The 22,736-nt window shown below is 38.5% G+C and overlaps 1 protein-coding gene across 2 annotated transcripts in view; it reads left to right on the plus strand.

Annotated features, from left to right (window-relative positions):
• CTNNA2 (catenin alpha 2) overlaps positions 1-22,736 on the plus strand; it is a 1,309,400-nt gene that overhangs the window by 1,222,010 nt on the left and 64,654 nt on the right. For both annotated transcript variants that reach the window (XM_090281609.1, XM_090281608.1), the window contains exons 13-15: positions 4,149-4,300; positions 16,185-16,298; positions 22,311-22,492. In XM_090281609.1, the coding sequence (XP_090137735.1) occupies positions 4,149-4,300; positions 16,185-16,298; positions 22,311-22,492 (448 nt within the window). The remainder of the gene's footprint in view (positions 1-4,148; positions 4,301-16,184; positions 16,299-22,310; positions 22,493-22,736) is intronic.

A 22,736-nucleotide genomic window follows, 5' to 3' on the forward strand; every position in this document is an offset into this window, starting at 1 on the left:
CATACTGGTGTTCCCTGATTTATATCCCTAAATCCTTTTTGACTCACTCAGGTGTACTGCTGGTGATCCTGGATTGAGCAGTTTACAGTGGTTCTCTCCTGAGTTTGGGGACTCATAATAGAACTTGGATAAAGTCTGTTGAAAGACTTCTCAGTTGTTTTAATTCCCAGATTTTATCTAACTCTTCTTGTTGACTCTTAGAATATACAACTATGAAGAGGCAACTGTAACCAAAGAGACAAAAAGACATTCCTGTGACTCCAATATACTCAGTCCTCCTATACAGTATCTCTTTACAAGTCAATATTTAGCTGTGCTCTAGATAATGTCCTAACTCACTGGTTGGGACCAGCTTGCTTCATGAGATTTTTGTCAAAGTGCTTGCCAAAATTATATGTACCTATTTTCACTCCAACGGAAGACTTCCCTTTTGTCTACATTCACAATAAAATGTATATTATTATGAAACGATGTCTCATTGTTTACATTGTAATTTTTTCTATTATTAGTGAAGTCAAGCATCTTATTGTGTATTTATCCATAATATAGTATTTCTTTTTCTGTGATATGCCCTGTTTACATTTTTGTCTATTTTTCTACTTTTTTTCCTTACTAGTTTCTAGGAGTGTTTATCTTATCTAGATGTAGGATTACTGATCTTTTATTAGTTACACAACAGGCACAAAAATGTATACAGCTATCTAAGTGCTACTGATGGTTTCATATAAATATATAAAATTGATAGTCATGATGGCAGCTTAAATATAAAATAAAATGGGATTAATATGATTCAGAATTTTTTTTTTCAGATTTAATGTGTTTTATTGATTAAATTATTACATTTGTGCCAATTTCCCTTCCCTCTGCTCCCCTCCACCCGGTGGCCCCCCTCCCTCCAGTTGTCCCCCCCTTTTAGATTATGTCCATTAGTTGTGCATACAGTTCCTCCCAACCTCTCTCCGTCTATTCCATTCCCTCCTACCTTGATCCCCAATTCCTATATCATCTCCCTCCCTTTCCCCATTCCCCCTCCCTGTTGACCTCCCCCCAATATGCTTCCCGTACCCACAGTTCCTCTTCCACTCTCGTTGCCTATTTAGTTTGCCTTTGTTTCATCTCCCTAGCTTCTGTTTGTTTTTTTTTTAAACCAGTCCCTTTAACATCTCATATAACAGTGGTTTGGATCTAATGAACTCTTTCAGTTTTATTTTGTCCTGGAAACACTTTCTCTGTCCTTCTATTCTGAATGACAATTTCGCTGGATAGAGTATTCATGGTTGTAGGTTTTGGATTTTCATTACTTTGAATATTTCTTGCCAGTCTCTTCTTGCCTGTAGGGTTTCCCTTGAGAAGTCAGCTGATAGTCTAATTGGGACCCCTTTGTACATAATTCTTTTCTTCTCTCTTGCTGCTTTTAAGATTCTCTCTTTATCTTTAATTTTTGACATTTTGATTATAATGTGTCTTGGAGTGGTTCTCCCTGGGTCCAGTCTCTTGGGAACTCTCCTTGCTTCCTGGACCTGCAGGTCTATTCCCTTCCCCAAGTCTGGGAAGTTCTCCTTTATTATATTTTCACTCAATTTTTCAAGTTCTAGTTCATCTTCCTCATTCTCTGGCAAACCAATGATTCTTATGTTGGGCCTTTTTATAGCTGTCCCAGAGGTTTCTGATCCTCTCTTTGTTGCTTCCTATTTCCTCTCGCTGCATTGGTTGACTGCTTGTTCCTTCTCCATATTCCAGTTTGTTGAAATGAACTCTGGATTTTATTTCCTTTCCTTCTGTCTCGTATGCTGTTTTGTTCCTTTCGTTATGAAAGTTTTTCGCTTCTTTCATATCTTTTTCCTGCTCTTTTGTGAATTCTGTAAGCCACCTGATAACAATGGCCCAGAACTGAGCCTCTGACAGGTTTCTTATCTGTTCATCTGTCAGGTTCTCTATCTGCTGCCTGGTGAGTTGTGTTACCGGTATTTCTAAAGTTGCCTGCCTCATTTTGACAGATGCATTTTGTTTTCTTGGGCTGGCTGTCGGGGGCAGTGCCTGTGTACGCGTCACAAATCAGCGACCGGCCGGCGCCTGCCTGTCCGCGACCTATTTTGCAGCTCTGTGGTGCTTTCTTTGGGGGCGGGGGTCCAAGATGGATTCACACAGTTATTCAGCTAGGAGACCGGGATCCGTCCTCCCGCCCCCCTGGGCCTCACTGTTCAAGGCGATGCAGCGGCCGCTCTCCCCAGCTCCGGAGTCGCGCACCGCCAGGGGCTTGCGCAGCCCGGATTCCGGATTCCTCGCCGCCCGCTGCTCCGGGTGCAACCGCAAACAGCACTGCCCTCTTTAACTCTTACCTGCCCAAATGGCACCGCTGGTTTATAACTTCATATGTTGGACTTCCGTGTAGTTTTATTTTCTGGAATTTCTAGTTATCCTTTGTTTTGAAGTAGTTGTATTCCTCTATAGTTGTAGAGGGAGACCTAGCGTGTCCGTCTAAGCCTCCATCTTGGCCGGAAGTCCCTGATTCAGAATTTTTAATTTATGAAAGAAGGGAATTTGTAATTTAAGAAAACTACTTGTGAAATTTCCAAATACCTACAAAAAACGTTTTCATGCTTACAGAGGTCAACTTCAATGACCTAGACTATTTAGTGTAAAAGAGTTTATTCCCAGCACAAATGGATAATGGAAGTGGCCTGAGTTGAATGTGGTATTAGAAATATATTTTAATTGAATTCATATTTGAGGCAATACAGCTCAAAATTTCCCAAATTTCTCTTACATAAAAACAGATAAAAAGCCCAAATGAAACACTCAAATAGTATAGAAAACTAATTTGCTTATTATGGAGGGAAATTCACCTAGTGCATGCTTTGGCTTTGATAATTTCTGTTGAAAGAATGGTTACTCTGTTTTCCTCTAATCCTCCTTTAAAAAAACAGTTGGACTTTTCCTAGTAGAAATACATTTTTCTAGGAATGTTTTATCTTGAATACTCTGACCCTAGACAGTAAAGTAATTTATCAGAGTTTCTCACACTAGGGATTAAAATGGATGTTAAAATGTCCACAGAGGATAAAAATGAGTATAAAGATGAATCAGGCATGAAAGTTCAGAAGTGGAAAGAGATGAATGATGTTTCTATTTTATTGCCCTTGTAAATAAAATGAATTATTCTCTTGGCTTTCTTTTGCCATATGAATTGATTGTTACAAGGTAACAACTGAGCAAATTGAATTACAGTTTTTGAGAATCTGTGAATCAGCATGATTTTCTTAAATGTCCAAGACATTCCACTGAGTTAACTTTTCACAAACTTACAGTGTATGTGTAGGTGTCCAAATTTAAAGAAAGAGGTGCCAGCATTTTAGAAATGTGCATATGCATCTCCTTTCACATCAGGGTGGTCCCGGTAAAATGGAATGATCAATTCATCTGTGAGCCCACTAGTCTCTGCATAGGTTTTCTGCAGGAGTCTCTTGGGATTTTCCTGTCTCCTCTGACACAGTCTTCCCACAAGCTTCTTTCACAGCCATCCCCCCACCTCCAATATCTCAAGTCCCATATTTAAGACACATGTAGGATGGATTGAATATCATTTCATTAACACTTTACTATGAAGTCATGTATGTTAAGTAAGGTCTGCTACTAATCAGTGATGACTTGAGCATCTGAAATTAGTCACATATTTATGGAGGCTTTCTAAAGACCAGATGCCATCTAATACATTTTTTATGCATTATCCTATTGAATCCTAAGGAAGAATCATATTATTATATTTTTTAGACAAAGAAACAGGTTTGGCAGTGTTAAGGAAACTTCGCCAAGGTTTCATAGCTAGTAACTAGCAGAAGAGTAATCCAACTCAGTTTAGGATAACACGAAATCTGTACTTCTGCACATTCTAACACACTACCTGAGGCCGGTTTTAAAAACTTGCTCTGTTGAATAAATCACCATTCATGGAGTGATGATTCTCTTCCCCTCCTGCGAGTCAGTAGCACAGGGACCACTAAGCTGGGTTCTCCCCACGCTGGACAGGTGGGCCAGCGGTGCCACAGAACTGTTGGAATGCTCAGAGCCTGCCCCCTCACCCGAGGGCTGGTGCGTGGGAACGTGAGAAAGATTGCCTAATCCATTGCTTTTCATTTTGTTAAACTCAGTGATGCCGCGCTTCGCTGAGCAAGTAGAAGTTGCCATTGAAGCACTGAGTGCCAACGTCCCCCAACCGTTTGAGGAGAACGAGTTCATTGATGCCTCTCGCCTGGTGTACGATGGTGTCCGGGACATCCGAAAGGCTGTGCTGATGATCAGGGTATGTAAGGCCGCTGCGGCTCAGAGCTTGTCAGAGCTTCTTATAGGGACTCTGGGTTTTATTTTTTAAAAGATTTTATTTATTTCTATAGAGAGAAAAAGTGAGGGAGAAAGAGAGGGAGAGAAACATTGGCATGAGATTGGTTGCCTCTTACATGCCCCCAACTGGGGACCTGGCCTGAAGTCCAGGCATGTGCCCTAACTGGGAATCGGACTGCTGACCTTGTGATTCACAGGCTAGCACTCAAGCATCTGAGCCACACCAACCAGGACACCATTTGATTTTTATTTACTTAGCTTAACTTGGTAAGCTCTTTGGCTCCTCATTTACTCAGGTATTGGTAGCTTTGTACTAATAAAAGGATGCATGATCCCCACAGCCTAGATTAGCAGCGAATGTCCTGAAGAGTGAGAATTGTCTGTGTCTGGCATGTGCGTAGTTTCCTAAGTTGATTTCAGCTTAGATGTGCCCCTCTTATTTTCCATATGTTTCTCTCGGTGACATTATTTTCCCTTCAGGCTCATAAAGCCATAGCATGAAAAGAAATGAAGACTACTTAGCTTAGTAGCATTAATAATGATAATAGTAATGATAAAGTGATGCATAGCTACATTCTCCATGTAACAAATTGCTCAGCCATTATAAATAAGGCTATAAAACCTCTCAGTAACCCTCCTGCTGGCAAACACCCTACTATGTTCCCATCCTCAGTCTTCTGCTGTCAGGTTGGTGTGAGCCTTCCACACCACCATCTAGGTAATTGCATATAAGAAGGGACCCAGAAAAACAGAACTTTATTTATTAAAAAGTGTGTATTTATTCTTATACATTTAAACTTTAGTCACCTTCATTATATTTGATGCAATACACCTACAGAAACATTTTTTCACTGCTTAAACCAGTTTTTGAACTTACTGATTTTGATGCTTTTTTGTACTTCTGCCATTTTTTGTTTCAGCTCCTCCACACTGGCAAAATATTTCCCTTTGAGGACTTATTTCATCTGAGAAAACAACAACAACAAAAAAAAGCCATTTGGGATGAGCTTGGGTGAATAGGAAGGGTGAGGCTTGGGGGGCATGCCATTTTTGGTCAAAAACTGCTGAGCACTCAGCTCAATGTGGGCAGGTGCACTCATAAATCACCCATCATGAAGTGGCTAAATGCGTTAAAATGATCTTCAAAAAAAATTCACTGAAACCAAACACAACCTCTCACAACAATGCCCAATGGTACACTGATACAGATGGATTCATCGAACACTCACCTAGCTGGGGAATCCTGTACTACAAGAGGTCTGCCTTCTAGAAGATAATTCCATGTTTTGGGGGGACCCTCCCTCATATAGACATTAGAAAATATACAGGTGGGGAAAAAGTAGGTTTACAGCTGTTTGAATGGAAAATAATACAATAATTAATACATGATACAAGAATAAACTTTGTTTTGTGTACAACTGTAAACTTACTTTTGCACTACCCTATATAATAATGTAGATTTTAAAACTCATTAAGTATCATGTGCAGCTTGCTTTGCTCACCCACAATGTGCCTTCATTTATCTCTGTTAAGACACATCACTTATCTCATTCCATTTGACTGCTTGCTGTATAATACTCTATCATAAGATCAAACTTTTTTCTCCTTACCTCATTAACAGTTTGGCATAATAGTTTTAAAACACTTTTAGTCACAGAATTATTTCTTAAAATAAACTTAAATATGCAAAAACTGAATTGATATGCATGTTGCCCAATAGAAATGTGAGCTACATTTGTAATTTAAATTTTTTTAGTAGACACATTGAAAAAAGAAAAAGAAACTGTTGAAATTAATTTAAGTAATATATTATATTCAGCCAAGTGTTGCCAAAACTTGATTATGTCAACAAGTGACACTAGCCACATTTGAAGTGCTTAGTGGCTCTAACTTAGTGGACAAATAGCCCTGGACTGTATCCTCACCATCAGCCTCCACAGTTGTCTCTGAAGGTCATGAATGGTGAGGCTAGAAATCACGAGGTATCTGCTGTGTGCATTTTGAAAAACTTTGTATCAGGGTGATCACTCAGCATCTAAACCAACATTCCCTCAAACACTGCAAAATAATAATAAACAAATCATTCATATTCTGAATATAGTCCCTCCGATGTTTCATAAAGTATCTATGATATATTGTTCTCTTTGGACGATATATACCCAGTCCTTTGAGGATTTCATTTATGGCATTACCTTTCCCTCAAATTTTGGTATCTTTGAAGTCATTAAATCTACCTGTGATCCATTCTCTTCCATTGTGGTATCCAGAGGGCAGCATGGTGCTTCCAAGGTGATCTGAGCAGGTGGGGTGGAGCATCACCGGAGATTCTCTCTGCCCTCTTAATTGGCTTCCATGCTTCTCCTAAAACAGCCACCAAACATCTTCACCTGGAGCACAAATAGCATCTTCTGATCTTTTTCTTTAAGCTTGCTCATTCTTATGTTAAATATGTCTTTAAAAAAATAATTCCACAATCAATTCAAAGTGTTAAGAGCATTGCATTGATTGCATAAGACAATACTAAGTATACTTAACAATGTAGAGTTCAAGTTTAGAATTTGGAGCCTGTCAGATATATTTCCTATTCTTCTATTTAATATTATACTATGTGTGTAGGGTGCAGGACACATATGTAGACAGATAGGAAGGTGACAGAAGATATAGGAAAATTGGAGGAGAAGGAAAGAAAGGATAGTCAGCCTTTTAAGCCTGAAACAAAACTAGATTCTTTTTCTCATTATATACTGACATGTAAAATAAAATAATAGACCATGAGATTTATGTTTTCAAAGCATTTGGCACTAAATCCCACTATAAACCTCAAGACATATTCCCTCTTTTGCCATTTTTCTGCTTTGTTAATCTTCACATTTTTGTGATAACCGTTCATCTGAGAGGCTGAGGAATTTTATAGCCATCATTCATTTATTCATGATCTGTAAAAAAATTTTTTTTCATAAAATGCTGTATTTTTGTTACATGAAGTGTCATTCCTCCATCTCGACATTTCAAGTGATCTGATCAGATGGATTTCACATCACTTAAAACTTAGGAAGATCCTCAGTGGATTGAGTGTCGGCCTGCGAGCCAAGTGTCACTGGTTCAATTCCCAGTCAGGACACATTACTAGATTGCACATCAGGTCCCCAGTTGGCGGCACAAGTGAGAGGCAGCTACACAGCAATGTTTCTCTCCTTCTCTTTCTCCTTTCCCCTCTCTCTAAAAATAAAATAAACAAACAAACAAATAATTTTTAAAAAACTTAGGAAGAGCAAAATGTACAGTATGTACAAGTTGTGACTTTTAAGCTTTTCTCCATTTATAGCCCAAATGCTTTCATTTTGTACTTAATTTCTTGGTTGCCTTTGAGTATAATGATTAAGTCTACTTAAAAAATATTTCACTGTACTAAGTCAGGAAGAAAGTAAGACAAGTAGAGCTGTTCCTTTCCCAGAAAAACTGGCCATGGCTTCTCTCCCAAAGTGTTCATTATGTTTTGGAAAAAATTAAGAAATCTTATTTTTCCCCCCCAAAAAATAAAAGCACAAAGGGCCTTGAAAGGTCAATTCTCTATACCTTGCTTTTCAGCAATCAATACATATTTAATGGTGTTAAGCATTCTAGGCCAGTTCCAGAAAACCATCTGAAGTACAAAAACATGTCCTTCCTATATTCCAGCCTCACCATTCATGACCCTACTTCTCTCTTGGAAAGGTGTACTTTTCCCCTCCTCCACAAGATTGTTTTTTGTTTTTTTTTAAATTATATTTTATTGATTATACTATTGCAGTTGTCCCAATTTTTCCCCCTTTGTCCCTCTCTGCCTAGTATCCTCTTCCCTCCAGCACCCCCCCCCCCTTAGTTCTGTTTGCTTCTTGCTAAGGCTCTGTCCTTGGCAACCTATCAACTACATAGGAATTTTTTTGATTACCCCAGCATGGTTGTTTAGAAAATGAATAAGAAAATATTGCACACTAGCATCCATGTGATTCTTATTATTTGCAGCAGTTATTTTCTATAATGGTGCTGTGAACACTGGAATAGAGAATACTGAAACAATGATCCTCTGGGAAATTCAGGGTTAGGTACTTGAGTGACTCTGCTTACATTTTTATCACCTGATCATTACACAATCTGGTTTTATGTATGCTTTTGTTTAAAGATACTTTAATATGTATCATTGATTCATTAACATTGAACTCACAGCAAACTGCATTATAACTCATGCCTAACAAATACATTTTCTCCATAAGGTGCATCACAACCTTTGTGCCCTTACGAACTCTAAACAGCTCTTTAGCACTATGCTTGGAAGCCATTTTAAGCAGGAAAATAACCAAGAAAAAGCACAAAAATGCAAGAAATTTGGCAGTAATAGACTGAAGAAATGATTCTTGTTCATAGTAACAGACACAGAGCACTGTGCTATTTGACCTCAGCAGGAAATATGCATGTTAGGTGACTACAATTTTTTGCCATATTGCGCATGTCTGTGAATTACAAAAGTACTGATTTGGGGAACGCTAAGAAACTTTGATGAGTGAAAAAATTTACAAGTAAGTAATCTACAAATAGTGAGGAGCACATGTATAAGACAAAAAGAGTTAAACATTTAATATCGGGAATTATAATAAGTGGGTAGGGTAGAAGGTGATGATGGTATCCTGGTGTCAGGATATCTATATTTAAATATAGTTTATTGATTATGCTGTTACAGTTGTCCCATTTTTTTTCCCTGACTCCATCTGGTGTCCCCTTCCCTTCAACAATCCCCCCCTTAGTTCATGTCCGTGGTTCTCCGTGTAAGTTCTTTGGCTTCACCGTTTCCTATGCTATTCTTAACACCCCCTGTCTATTTTGTTCTTACCAATTATGCTTCTTGATCCCTGCACCATTTCCCCATTTCTCCCCTTTCCCCCTCCCAGCTGATAACCCTCCAAATGATCCTCATACCTATAGTTCTGTTTCTATTCTGGTTGTTTGCTTAGGTTTTTTGTTTGTTTTTTTTTTGTTTTTGTTTTTTGTATTTTAGATTCATTTGTTGGTAGCTGTGAGCTTGTTGTCATTTTGTTCATAGTTTTGATCTTTTTTTTCTTAAATACACCCCTTTAACATTTCATATAATAATGGCTTGGTGATGATGAATTCCTTTAGTTATAACTTTTGTCTGGAAAGCACTTTATCTACCCTTCCATTCTAAATGATAGCTTCACTGTATAGCTTCTCTGTATAGAGTAATCTTCATTGTAGGTCCTTGCTTTTCATCATGTTGAATATTTCTTGCCTGAAAAGTTTCGTTTGAGAAATCATCTGATAGACTTATGGGAACTCCTTTGTAGGTAACTCTGCTTTTCTCTTGCTGCTTTTAAGACTCTCTCTTTATCTTTAACCTTTGTCATTTTAATTATGATGTGTCTAGGTGTGGTCTTCATTGGATCCAGCCTGTTTTGGACTCTCTGTGCTTCCTGGACTTGTATGTCTATTCCCTTCACCAAAGTAGGGAAGTTACTTTCACTATTTTTTCAAATAAGTTCTGAATTTCTTGCTCTTCCTCTTCTCCTTCTGTCACCCCTATGATTCAGATGTTGGTATGTTTAAAGTTCTCCTGGGGGTTTCTAATTCTCCTCTCTTTTTTTTCTTTTTTTTTTTTTTCCCAATTTTTGTTTCTTTTTTCTGTTCCAGGTGAATGTTTATTTCTTCCTATTGTTCCAACTCATTGATTTGAATCCTGGCTTCCTTCCCAACACTGTCGTTTCCCTGAGTATTTTTCTTTGTTTCACTTTGTATAACTTTCACATCTTCCTTTATTTTATGGCATACTCTGTCATTTCTCTGGGTATCCTGATCACCAGTGTTCTGAATTCTTCATCTGATAGGTTGGCTATCTCTGTATTATTTAGTTCTTTTTCTGGGGTTTTGTTTTGTTCTTTCATTTGGCCATATTTCTTTGCCTCCTCAATTTGGCAGCCTCTCTGTGTTTGTTTCTGTGTGTTGTCTAGAATTGCTTTGACTCTGCATGTTGGTAGTATGGCCTAATGAAATAGGTGTCCTATAGGGTTCAGTGGCACAGCCTCCCTTATCACCCAAGCTGGGTTCTCAAGATATGCCCTTTGTGTGGGATGAGTACACCCTCCTCTTGTAGTTGGGCCTTGGTTACTATTGGAAGATCAATGGGAGGGATTTACCCAGGCCAATCAGCTGCAAGGATTAGCTGTGACCACTTACCACCAACCTCCACCCTCCATGGAGGATCAGCTGTGCAGGCACAGGGTGGTGGTACTTCGATGTAATCTGGAGCTTTTCATTGCATGCATTGGCCCTAGGGTTTCCTGGGTGGTATAGGCCAAGGTCAGCCCCCACCTCTATTTTCCCCAGGGCACCCTGCCTATAAAGCAATCTAAGACAGCTACTATATGTGCTGGGTGAAGACAAGCTGTGAATTTCAGGTGGCTGCTGCTCCTGCCAGGTCTGGAGCTCACTGAGGCCGGCTATTGCTTGTTTGAGAGGATTTAGGAAGTTGTGAAGCATGAGCCAAGACCAGCCATTTAAACAGAAAAGCAGCTTGGGTGGGCCTGTAAGTTGGGTGGGACAGAGTCTCTGGGTATCTCCAAGGTGGGTCAAACACTGTTAGGCGGGTTGATGGAGTCTCAGATATGGCATCAGCTTGCCAGCTCTGTGGGGTAAGGGTTTAGAAAAGAGATTGGCCTCTGCTCACCTTGATGCCAGACACTTCATTTTTTCCCTACATACCATTGTTGCCTTTCAAGCTGCTACCCTTGTGCTGGAGCAGAGAGGAAGTAAGTCTGAGTAGTTGGGTCTATGTGTGGGTTCTTTAAGAGGAACTGCTTGGAGCCCCAGCAGTGTGTTCTACCAGCTCAATCCCTGCTGGTTTTTGTAGCCAGAAGTCATGGGGACTTATCTTCTTGGCCCTGGACCCTAGGCTGGGGAGCTTTGTATGGGGCTTGGACTCCTCACCCCAGAGATATACCTCCTGAATTTTTATCCACCACATACGGGTGAGGGACCAGCCTGTTCTGCATCTGTGCCCCTCCTATCTGTCTCAATAGATGTGGCTTAATTCCATAGTTGTCAGAATCCCATTTAGCTTGATTTCTGATGGTTCTGACTGATGTTTTTTCTATATTTTAGTTGTAATCTTGATGTGGTTATGTGAAGAGTTGAGCTGTCTCTGTCCATGCTGCCATATTGACTGGAAGTTAGTATGAATTTTTTTAAAATGGTTATTTGTTACACGCTGGCTGCTGTGGCTCAGTGGATTGAGCGTCAGCTTGTGAGCCAAGTGTCGCCAGTTCGATTCCCAGTCAGGGCACATGACTAGGTTGCATGTCAGGTCCACAGTTGGGTGGGCAAGTGAGAGGTAACCACACAGTGATGTCTCTCTCCCTCTCTTTCTCCTTTTTCCTCTCTCTAAAAAAATTAAAAAACAAACAAATAAATAAATAAAATGGTTATTTGTTCTTGGTCACTCATTGATCAAATATTTGTTGAATGCTTTATAGGCCCTTCTAATGGAGCTTCCTTGAATATAGAAATGAGTAAAAGTTCCTATCCTCTAAAAATTTACATTCCTTTGGTGGGAGACAGAAAACAAAAATACATATAATATACTAGCTAATGTGCCGTGAAGAAACCTGAGGCAGTGTAAAAGGGATAGCACATAGAATGAGTGTGGGCTTTATGAAGGGTGGTCACTGAGTAACGTGGGAGAAGGGACTTGGAAAAGGGGAAAATAAGCCATGAAGGTGTTAAGGAAAGTGTGTTCCTGAGGACCACAGTGAATGAGATGGGAGACATTGAAAGGTTCTGAGCAGGAAAATAACAAGATCTGACTTAGATTTTAGAGGGACTACCCTAACTACACTGGTGAAAATAGAATGTATAGGACATGGGCAGAAAAAAGATCAGTTAGGAGGCCTCCATGGCAATACATGATAGATGTGCCAGTGGCCAGTCAGTCCTGACTGGGGAGAGTCTGTTCTATATTGGTTTTAGGACATTTCATTCTGTTTTCTAGTTTTTAGTCCATTCCAGTGGTATGGAACTCCATTGGGAAATATTTTTTCACATATCACCTAGACTTTCCTTTTGTAGTTGCCAACCTATGTTCTCATCTTTCTGCTTCCAATACAATGTGTATATATTAGACCCTTTCCTTTAAATGGTCCTTAATAAATTTTTCACATGTCCTGGTGAAACAACTCTAAGATCCTTCAGCATTTTTCTCATTTGCTTCTCTACAGAAGCTCTTATAGAAGAGATTAGACATTTGATTGGGTACTAGAGGCAAGTAGAATGATTCTGTTCTATATCTCATGTGTGGTGTGATCCTGGGCAAGTCAGATGAACTCCTTGGGCCTTCCTAATGGCACAAGTCATTCCCATAGACTCTTGGAGAGGAGCTATTTCAGAGGCAAAATATTTTAATAGTGCCATTCTACAGGTTAAGACCCACTTTCACAATTATCTTTTATTGTTAGATAATAGAACCAGGGAATCAAGTACAGAGCAAAGTGGTTATTGAATATTGTAAAAAGATCTTCCCTTAGAGCACATAGGGCAGAACTGAGACTTGTCTCTCAGTTTCCAGCTTCCAGGACAATGAATTACACATTTTTAAATTCCTTTACCCTGTAACACCATCTGATGATACAAGTCTGATTATCTCTGAACCCATTTGCAGACCTTCATTATTTTCCATGTCTCTTTTAATTTTTAAATGCCTTTGACCAACCAAAAATAACAATCACACTTTAAAAAACATAATTCAAAAATAACAGCATGAGTAGGAGACATATTTATATTGCAGTTAACAAACTGCCTATGCACATAATTATTTATATGGGTGACTTGGATGGATTTGCTGCATCATTAAGGCACAAGGAAATATTTTAATTTCATTCTTTTGCCTGGTGGTGTTTGTGATGGTTAAAAGCAGGGGCTCTGGAACCTTTAACTTGCCAGGTGTGGCACATTGGAACGTTTACTCAAATTTGAGCCTGTTTACACATTTATAAAATGGGGATTAATTTATTTTAGTAGGTTGCTGTAAGGATTAAATCCATCAGTTGAGTGCCTGTTCCATAAATGATTGCTATTATCATTATCATTGTTGTTGTTATTAGGTGTATATTTATTAAACATAATTATCACCTATTACTTTAGTTCACTTTTATAATTTTCAAAACATTTTCATGTACATTTTATTCTAGAATTCTGTAAGGTGGTCAGGGCAAGTAGCAATTAGTACCTCCATTTTATGAGTGAGGAGACAGAGGGGCAGAAAGCTCTCACTGACTTGCCAAAGACAGAACTTATAAGTGGTAGAGTTACGACAAAAAATTTCGATCCCCTGAGTCCACATCCAGGTCATTACTTTTCTCATTTTCAAACTTTATATTGGTTCCTGAGCCACAGACTTGAGTAAAAACTCATAATTATTATCCTAATGCTTCCAAGTTATGTCTGTCATTGATTCATCTACTAAATACATAGATCACTGAAATGTTTGGACACAGTACCATAGGCAATGTCATATTCTCCATTCTGTTGAGTGAGCTTTTCCATTTTAGTTTTCTCTCTTTTTTTCAAAAACTAATGATGAAAAGTGTGTGCAATCTTGTCATATCATCTATCAGCAGAATTCACCAACCTGCTGCAATTGCTTGGCAGTACTCTCCAGAAGAGGGAGGAATGATCAGAGATGATTGACTTTGTCCATAATGAAAATACACCCTATTATTTGAACCAGGTTTGGCCCACCCTACACCTGCTTTAGTTAATAAGTATGGAAACAAAGCTTCTTTCTTCCTTCTTTCTTTTAATATCCCTATGAAAGGAAATTGAACATGTGTAGATTACTGAGTAAATATAAATGTACTGATGGTGAGAGAAGCAAAACAAGAGGGGTATGCCAAGGTTCGGAAAATTACTAGACACGATGTGATTTTGGCATGAAGGACCCCATTTTATCCCTGTCTGACCTATCTCAAGGATTCATCAATAACCACACTGACTAATTACACTGAGGTAACCAAAGGGACCAACAGAATAAAAATAGTGTTCTTTTGGATGGAGAATGAGCAGCTTCATGATCAGTACTGCTTGTGGTCTATTCCTTCCTTTCGAAAGACAGAACCCTAGGGGATGGTGCTACTGTGTGCCAAGAAGCAGTTTGTGGGTGACATCACCTTAAGGCTAATGACACTTGAGCTAGGAATCTCACTACTGCTCCATGTTTCCCTCATATATTGTCCTTGCCACCTCCTGAATTCATCCTCTTAGAATTAACAGAGTATGACAGTTTAGATCACATGCTTCAAATTGCCAGACTAAGAAACTTTTAAAGAAGGTATATCTCTAATGCCTCAGTTTTGTTACCTGTAAAATGAAGACAATCATGTCTGCACTGAAGGTTTGTTAAGAAAGCTGAGTGTATGTAGAGCACTTAGAGAACACGGTGATAGGAACATAGAAAGACCTTAATGCACGTTACCAATTATTATTGTCATTAAAAGATTTTTTTTAATTTCTGAATTTATGGATTTATTTGTATATTTTTTCCAATACTAACCTTACATATTGGACAGGATTTCATCTAACTCTACTTACTTTAAAGCCATTCCATACCTTCAGTTCTTTCTTAATTTGTAATGTGAAAAAAAATAACAACACTACAATGACAATAAAACAACTTATAAAAAGTGGTATGTTTGGAGTCAGACACATTTGAATGTATGGATCTAAATGCTAGTTCTGTTATTAGCTAGTTCAGAGACATTTGGGCACTGGACCTCTCAGCACCTTGGTTTTTCTCATCTCTAAGGTGAGATGAGAACTCTCTATCACTTGAAACACAGCAGCCACATCAAAACAACTACATACATGTATAATGGATTTTGTTGGGATCAGGTATTATGATTAGATGGTTCAACAGCCAGGGGACACAGAATGCCAAATCTTGCATTGGCACAGACACCATGGTTCTGCTCAGTCTCGAAACTTATTGTACTGTACTGTACTGAGCTAAATGAATACTATCTATGAAAGAATTATTTAATCCTTAGTGGGTATGCAGTAGTTGGTGGCTTCACTAGAAAAAAAATGTTTGAATGAATTGGTTTCAAAATCCCAAGTAGTAATGATGGGAAATCTTTTTTAAAATGCTTGTTATGTACCAGACACTCTACATAGAGTACCTTATTTAATCTTCACAACAATCATGTAGGTAGTTACTGATATCAATGCCAATCCACAGACTTTGAAACCAAAGCTAAGAGAGGGGTTTTCCAATAGTCACATAGGGATTCATAGCTAGGCATGCTTGTCTCTAGAATATAGTTGTAACCTATATACTAAATGACTTAATGAGCACATCAGTTATTCCATCAGATCTATCCATTGACCTGGAAATGTTCAATCTTTTTTGGGCTTACTGAGACTAAAATATCTGGAATAGAGCAAAAAGGGGCATTATAGAAGAAGCATAGGTTTAACTTTGGTGGTTGATGGTGATTTCCTATCTTAGAATATATTTGTATGGGTGGAAATAACATAAATACATTTTTTTAAAATTACAGAATTAGACTTGCTACTTATACAGAAAGAAATAATAAACAAAGTGCATTTTTAGAAAGATATAAATCAGGGCAGCTTGATTTTTCTGACTCCATTCTAGCCAATATCTGCCCATATAACCCCCTGTATTTAATCCCCTATAAACTCTTTTCTAGGGACTATTTAGCATTTGCAGTGATGAAGTGTATGGATGGGGGTAAAGGTAATCAATATATAATATAATGATTTTTATCTTTCTTCTGTATCTTTAGACTCCAGAAGAACTAGAGGATGATTCTGACTTTGAGCAGGAGGATTATGATGTCCGCAGTAGGACAAGTGTTCAGACTGAGGACGACCAGCTCATTGCAGGGCAGAGTGCACGGGTGAGTAGATATCCAGGACTTCACTTTGTTGCACAGAGGCCACGTTCACCAAATTGGTTTGAGGGGATTTCTGATTTCCAAGGCATTGGAACCCCAGATTCATGGCTCTTAAATCTGTGCTCTCATCTGGGGTTGTTGATAGCAACTTACATTTTACATAGAAATAACCACCACTGACTCTGATTGCTTTTAACTCTGTTCTCTCTCCATTACTCAAAAAATAGCAGTCACAACAAAGCAAACTATTATGTGTATAGTGGGTTTTGTTAGGCATGGGGATTATGATTAGATGTATCAGCAGTCAAGGGACACAGAATCTCCAGATCTTGCACTGGCAAAGACATCATGATTTTGCTTGAAGTCTCCAAACTTGTTAACTACACAAGAGGCAATGATAAGTGGAGAATTAGAGTACTACTTGTTACCACTTGGGCTGTCATCGCTCTGTTCTCTGGCATAGGCTCTCAATTAAACAAGACCGCATTTTTTGAAATTGGTTCAAGACCATCAGAGGAGAGAGAGAGAGCTTCTTCCCCTCACCCAGCAATACCTACCTATGGACAGAATAGTAGCCCTAGATCTGCCATGTGATAGAAAAAGAAATTATAGAGACATACTAGAAATATGCCAGTTAAAAGCATGGAGCAAGAAAGATGACTGCTCTGGCTTACTTTTAAACACTCCTGACCATTTGTAACACTGTCCACCAACACAAGTGGTCCAAAGAGGATCCTGGAATCTGACCAATCTGATTAGCTGTACCATCTTAGGGATAGAAGCAAGTAGGCAAGACAGGTGTCAGGAGATGAAATACTTGGGGATTGTAAAGGAGGCTGAGATTCTTCTCCCTTAAAACCCTCAGTTTACACAGAGTAAAAGCAATTCAATTATAATATAGCTGAGAACTAGATATTCTAGTTTTCTGTGTTAGGTTTAACTTAAGAAAATATAATCAATAGGAAGCATGTGGTTGAAAAAGAGATGATGATTTAGAACAGGGATTAGGAAACCTCAGAAAGCTGACACTAGCTTAGAATTTGGGAATAAGCGTAAGAAATAATCAGAGATTAGAATAAGGAGAAATCAAAGAATATTAGGCATTTAGATGAGTCATAAAGTCTTTGTACATAAATCCCAAGTTCTCTTTTGTGCTTATATCATGATAGTCTCATCCAACAATTAAATAATCCAGAAGATTCAGATGGACATTGATAGGGGAAATTTGAGAGTAAAAGTCAAAACATTAAGGGTGAACTGTCTTTGATTTCAGATAGACTTGTCATTTTAAGTATATTTTATTGATTATGATAATTACAGTTGTCCTAATTTTCCCCTTTTGCCCCCCTCTTCCCAGTACCCCCTTTCCCTCCAGCAAACCCCCTTAGTTCAATTCCATATAAGTTCTTCGGCTAGTGCATTTCCTATACTAGTCTTAGCATACCCCTGTCTATTTTGTACATACCAATTATGCTTCTTAACCCCTGCAGCTTTTCCTGTTCTCCCCCTTCCCCCTCCCCACTGATTGTTTTGTTTTGAATTAGAAAGATCAGTGTGAGGACCATGCTTTTTGCATGTTGCTTAATTTCTCTGAGCTTCAGTGCTATTATCTGTAAAATATGAATACTAAGGCCCTTGGCTGGTTTGGCTCAGTGGATTGAGCGTCGGCCTGCGAGCTAAGTGTCGCTGGTTCGATCTTCCAGTCAGGGCACATCAGAGAAGGAAAACTCTGACTCCAAAAAACCTCCGCTGCCTTGCGGCATACCTCTTCAGGGGAAAGGCTAAGGGAGTAAACCCCGACAGAAAATCCGGAGCCGGAGTCCCTAAGGCGGTTTGACATTGTAGTCAACACCGGCAACTCCTGCGGCGCACCTGAACCCAAGCTGTATTGACTCCGTCTTTCCCTTGGACCCTTCAGCTGCGAAGAGAGGGGGGGTCTGCTGCATGGGCAACAGCAGACCCTCCATATCACCCTGCCCAGGCTCTGTAGCTTCAGCTTCACTGGAGAGGACACTCCAGCGTCATCGCAAGATGTCGATTCAACACGGGAGGAGACAGATACCGTGTCACTCCCGAGTCGGACTGCACAGCCATTCTTGGCGGTGCAGATAGACTCTTAAGAAGCTACACCATCGTCTCTCGAGATGGACGGCTGCCGACGACGATGAATACTAAACCTTTTTTAAAAATTTAGGGCTTTAATTACTTAATTTTTATAAAACAATGAGGCTAATACCTAACATACATTAAGTGCTCAATAAAGGTGACTCTGAAAAATGTTATTCTTTGGAAGAGAACTCTCTTCTGATCACAGGCTGGTGACAGTAGAAAAGTATACACAGAAGTATGAAGCCTCCTACTTTGAAATTTTACTGTAGGCTCTATTTAATTCTTCCTCAAAATGTTGAAATTTGGGAAGACCATTAGCCAAGAGTCTTTTGAGCCTAGTTGGCATAACACTAAACTAATCCATCAACCAATTCATTCATCTTTAAAATTAAGTAAAACTAGTGTTTTTACATTAATGACAAAGGGCAAGTTTGAGAAATTCATCCAAGCTTTAATTAATTCAAAGTCAATTTGATTGATTGCAACTCAGTATTATTACAGCCCAGCAACCATTGAATTGTTTTCTCAAAGACAAAGGCATACTGTACAACTCTTTCTAATCACCATCTTGTCAAAATAGCATAATTAATTTCACTCTTTACAAGGAAGAACAAGGTCCTGTTGTACATTCATTTCATCAAGTATATTATGGATGGAAACAAAAGTCAGATGGTACCTATCTACATCATCAGTTATTTCTTCACTCAACAGGTGAAAAGATAATAGTATTTTTTGAAAGATCTCTCATCACAAATTTATGAACATGGTCCAGGATAGCATGAAAATGTGGCGCTCTAATCCAGCACTTGCTGATTTGTCTTTGCGATCCATCATGTGGTCTGTGTGATTAACTTGCAGCAGACAGCATTAGTTATTGAGTAAGCCTACTTCAGCCTGTGATTATATGATGACAAATCAGAGAAATAGAATTAAGTCTCTAAGTTGGAAATAAGAGGGTACATTGAATTGCTGAGATGACAGATGGTTGAACTTTTGACCAGAGAAGTATGTTAACTTGGTCAAAATTGTGAAAGAAGCAGAAGTTGTTTTTGACAGAGGCAGTTGCTCTTTCCAGCAGCCAGTTCTCCACTGGTAATGGCCTTATTTTTGTGTTCTCATTCAGACATTTCTCTCTGAACTGTTAAAAATTAATCTAAAAGGAGGTTAAGGTGGGAAAAAATGCTTTTAGTACCCTCTCCAACATTGCTCTCAAATTCTGAAATTAATGTTTATTCCATTTATGTGTCCCTATATGATGCCTCTCTACCACAATTGATGAAAGACAATGAGAGAATGAGAGCACAAATGAGAGAAAGGATGAGAATGACCATATCCTGGTCTAATGAAATATAGAAGTGATCAGACCTTGACATCACATCTTATAAACTATTTTTTTTTTACAGGTTGTTATGGCTAAAATTGGTCAGCAATAACTCTTGGGCACTTAACCTTGGTAATAGAATGTATTATTTGGAGTCACGTAGACTTGATTTTAAATATGGGCTTGGCCATGCTATGTAACCTGGAGGCTACTTTCTTAACGTCTTCATGCCTCATCTCTGCTTATATATACAGCATCCTGTCTTGTAATGTCATTCAGGAAACTGCAAGATAAAATGTATCACATGGTGTCACATAATGCTACGTTGATTAAGATAATGATGAGGATGCTTGTAACATGAGGGAGTCATTCATTAGAAGGTTGGCCAAATACTTTATCCTAAAAGCTGGACAATTTAGACAGTCATGAAAATTTTTACTTGAATTAATGGGACAAGTACTTCAATTTTCCAATTCTCTTCACAGCCTGAGACTGGTAAAAGTCAAAGGACCAACTCCTTAACTACTATGGTTATTATCCCACTTTAAATCAAGTGAATAGGAATAGGAGCATTGATTTTTAGCCCTTTTAATCATTATTTTCAAACATTCATCTACTTGTAACCTTAATGCTAGACTCTTGCTCTGCATTTAAGAAACCAGTATTTATCAGGTTGGAGACATATAGACCTCAAAAGGCATTTTTCTCTTTGAGATTGGAAAAATAATTATAAGAAGGCTTCTTGAGATTTAGATTAAAAAAAAGATTCTGGGCTGAGTGGTTGTTGGCTTGGATCAATGATTTGTACTTTTATTTAATAAGTAGACTTTATCACACAAAAAAATGGTTGGCTGTTCAGAGGAAAAGGTGGGAACCTGGGATGAAAGGATTGGAAACTTTGTGGATTCTGGTTCATGGTGCCACAAATTTGGATTCCCAGATCAACCAGGTCAACAATCTGGAGAGCTGTGCTTGGCTGCTGTGAACAGAAGCAGCAGAAATGCTCAGACCACCCTAGGTGATCAGATCACACAAACAGAGAAGCTGATTTGTTCCCTTTCCTCTTAGCCATGAAAATAATTTTTCTCATGTTCTCTTAGTTTGAGGGAATCACATGTTATTTATTTTGTATTCAGTTTGATCTCAGTGTAACCAGCCACTAACTTTTTTTCTAGCTAGAACAGCCTTAATTAATTAACATTTCAAACTGCTGAGTTACTTTGATAAGACCTAATTAAAACTCATGTTGAATTTTAATTTGATTAATTTGCAAATTTTGTAGTTTGTGATCTCCTGTTTATAGACAACCTTTTTTTAAAAAAATCCAGTTTCAGCAAAGGTCAATTATAAATTTTTAAAAGCAAGAGCACTTTAAAAATATTTGTGAAAAAACTGGCCCATTGATAGCTACATATGCAGAAGCTAATATAATTATAGTTGCACACAATTCTCACAACATTAAGTATATAATGCAGGTTGAGCCTCCATAAAATCACAATAACATTTCCTTTGCAAATTTGCTTTGAAGGGCGTTTTTCTTCAGAATTGTGCCTTTAGAAAATGTTTGTTCTGGTAACTTTTCTTTAACTTTGTTGATGTGGTAAGTGGAAAAATGTTTAGGTGGTCAATCAAAAGATATTTCTTGAGCTTCTATTCTATACAAGATGTTGAAGCCTCTGCCCTGAAACAAGACAGAAAAAGAATATCTTGTTTAACTTCATCTAGGAACAAGCACTTTGGGTCTCTCTCTCTCTCTCTTGTTTTTTCTTATTCATCTCTGGGCACATATTGATTTGGGGCTATTAATAAATTTTATAGAGTAGGTAAATTTGCAAATAAAGAATCCATGAAAAATGAGAATTGACTCTAGTTCTTCCTTTTCTACATTCCCTTACTGACCAACTATTGAAAATAAACCTTTGCTTTCTATCCTATATTTTAACCCATCCCAACATCTCTGTCTGCACACTCATAGGCCCTACAGGAAGCCTTGGTCATACCAGGATTTCCAGAGAGATGGTGGAGGAGGGCTGGGAATAGATGTGCCATCTCTGAAGTGCCTCAGATAGGGGAGTTTTGCTTGACATCTAACCATAGATTCCTTCACTAACATTCATAGGAAGTCTCCCCACCCCACTGCACATGGATGCTCAGATAGTGTTTAAAATTCCTTAGCGACAGAAGGCCTATTTTCTTTTTTTCCCTTCTCAGAATAGATTTTGGTGTTGAAAGAGGTACATTCTTTCATCTGGTAAAAGTTTCCTGAGACCAAATATAAAAATTGTCAAGAATAGATTCTTTTGAACAAACATATGTCATCAAAGTGACAAAGAAGTTCTGTTACTGTCAATGTGCATGTACTTGTGGATCTCTGTATTTTTTTGTATGTGGGAGTGGGAACAGAGAATTCGGGACCTTATCTGTGCTTTTGCATTCCCCAGGTTGGAAGAAACACACTTTCCAGAATGGAGGGGCAGCCTATAAATCATGTCAGGTCTGGCTCTGCCATTAACTGGAGGGAGAGTCAACCTACTGTCTGTACTTTCTTCGTCATCATTAGTCACACTTTTCTGTAACCCACACAGGCCATCATGGCACAACTACCACAGGAGGAGAAGGCAAAAATAGCTGAGCAGGTGGAGATATTCCACCAAGAGAAAAGCAAGCTGGATGCTGAAGTGGCCAAATGGGATGACAGTGGCAATGATATAATTGTGCTGGCCAAGCAGATGTGTATGATCATGATGGAAATGACAGATTTCACAAGGTGAGACCCAGAGACAGAGAGGTAAAGATTTTCTCATTAAACCCAGAAGCATAACAGTATATATTAGCTTGTGAAAGCTTGCTAAAAATGTCAAATATTATATAAAAGCTGGGTAAGGATATTATAAAATTTACATGTATAAGTCAAAATGATCTGAACCTAATTCTTAGCAGATAGGTTTTTTGGTTAGGAAAAACAGATTTTTTTGTAATTATCTATCCTAAATCAGTCTTTAAGTCAAACC

This window comes from Furipterus horrens, unplaced genomic scaffold (genome assembly GCF_987537825.1).
Source record: "Furipterus horrens unplaced genomic scaffold, mFurHor1.1.pri manual_scaffold_6, whole genome shotgun sequence".
NCBI classification, from domain to species: domain Eukaryota; kingdom Metazoa; phylum Chordata; class Mammalia; order Chiroptera; family Furipteridae; genus Furipterus; species Furipterus horrens.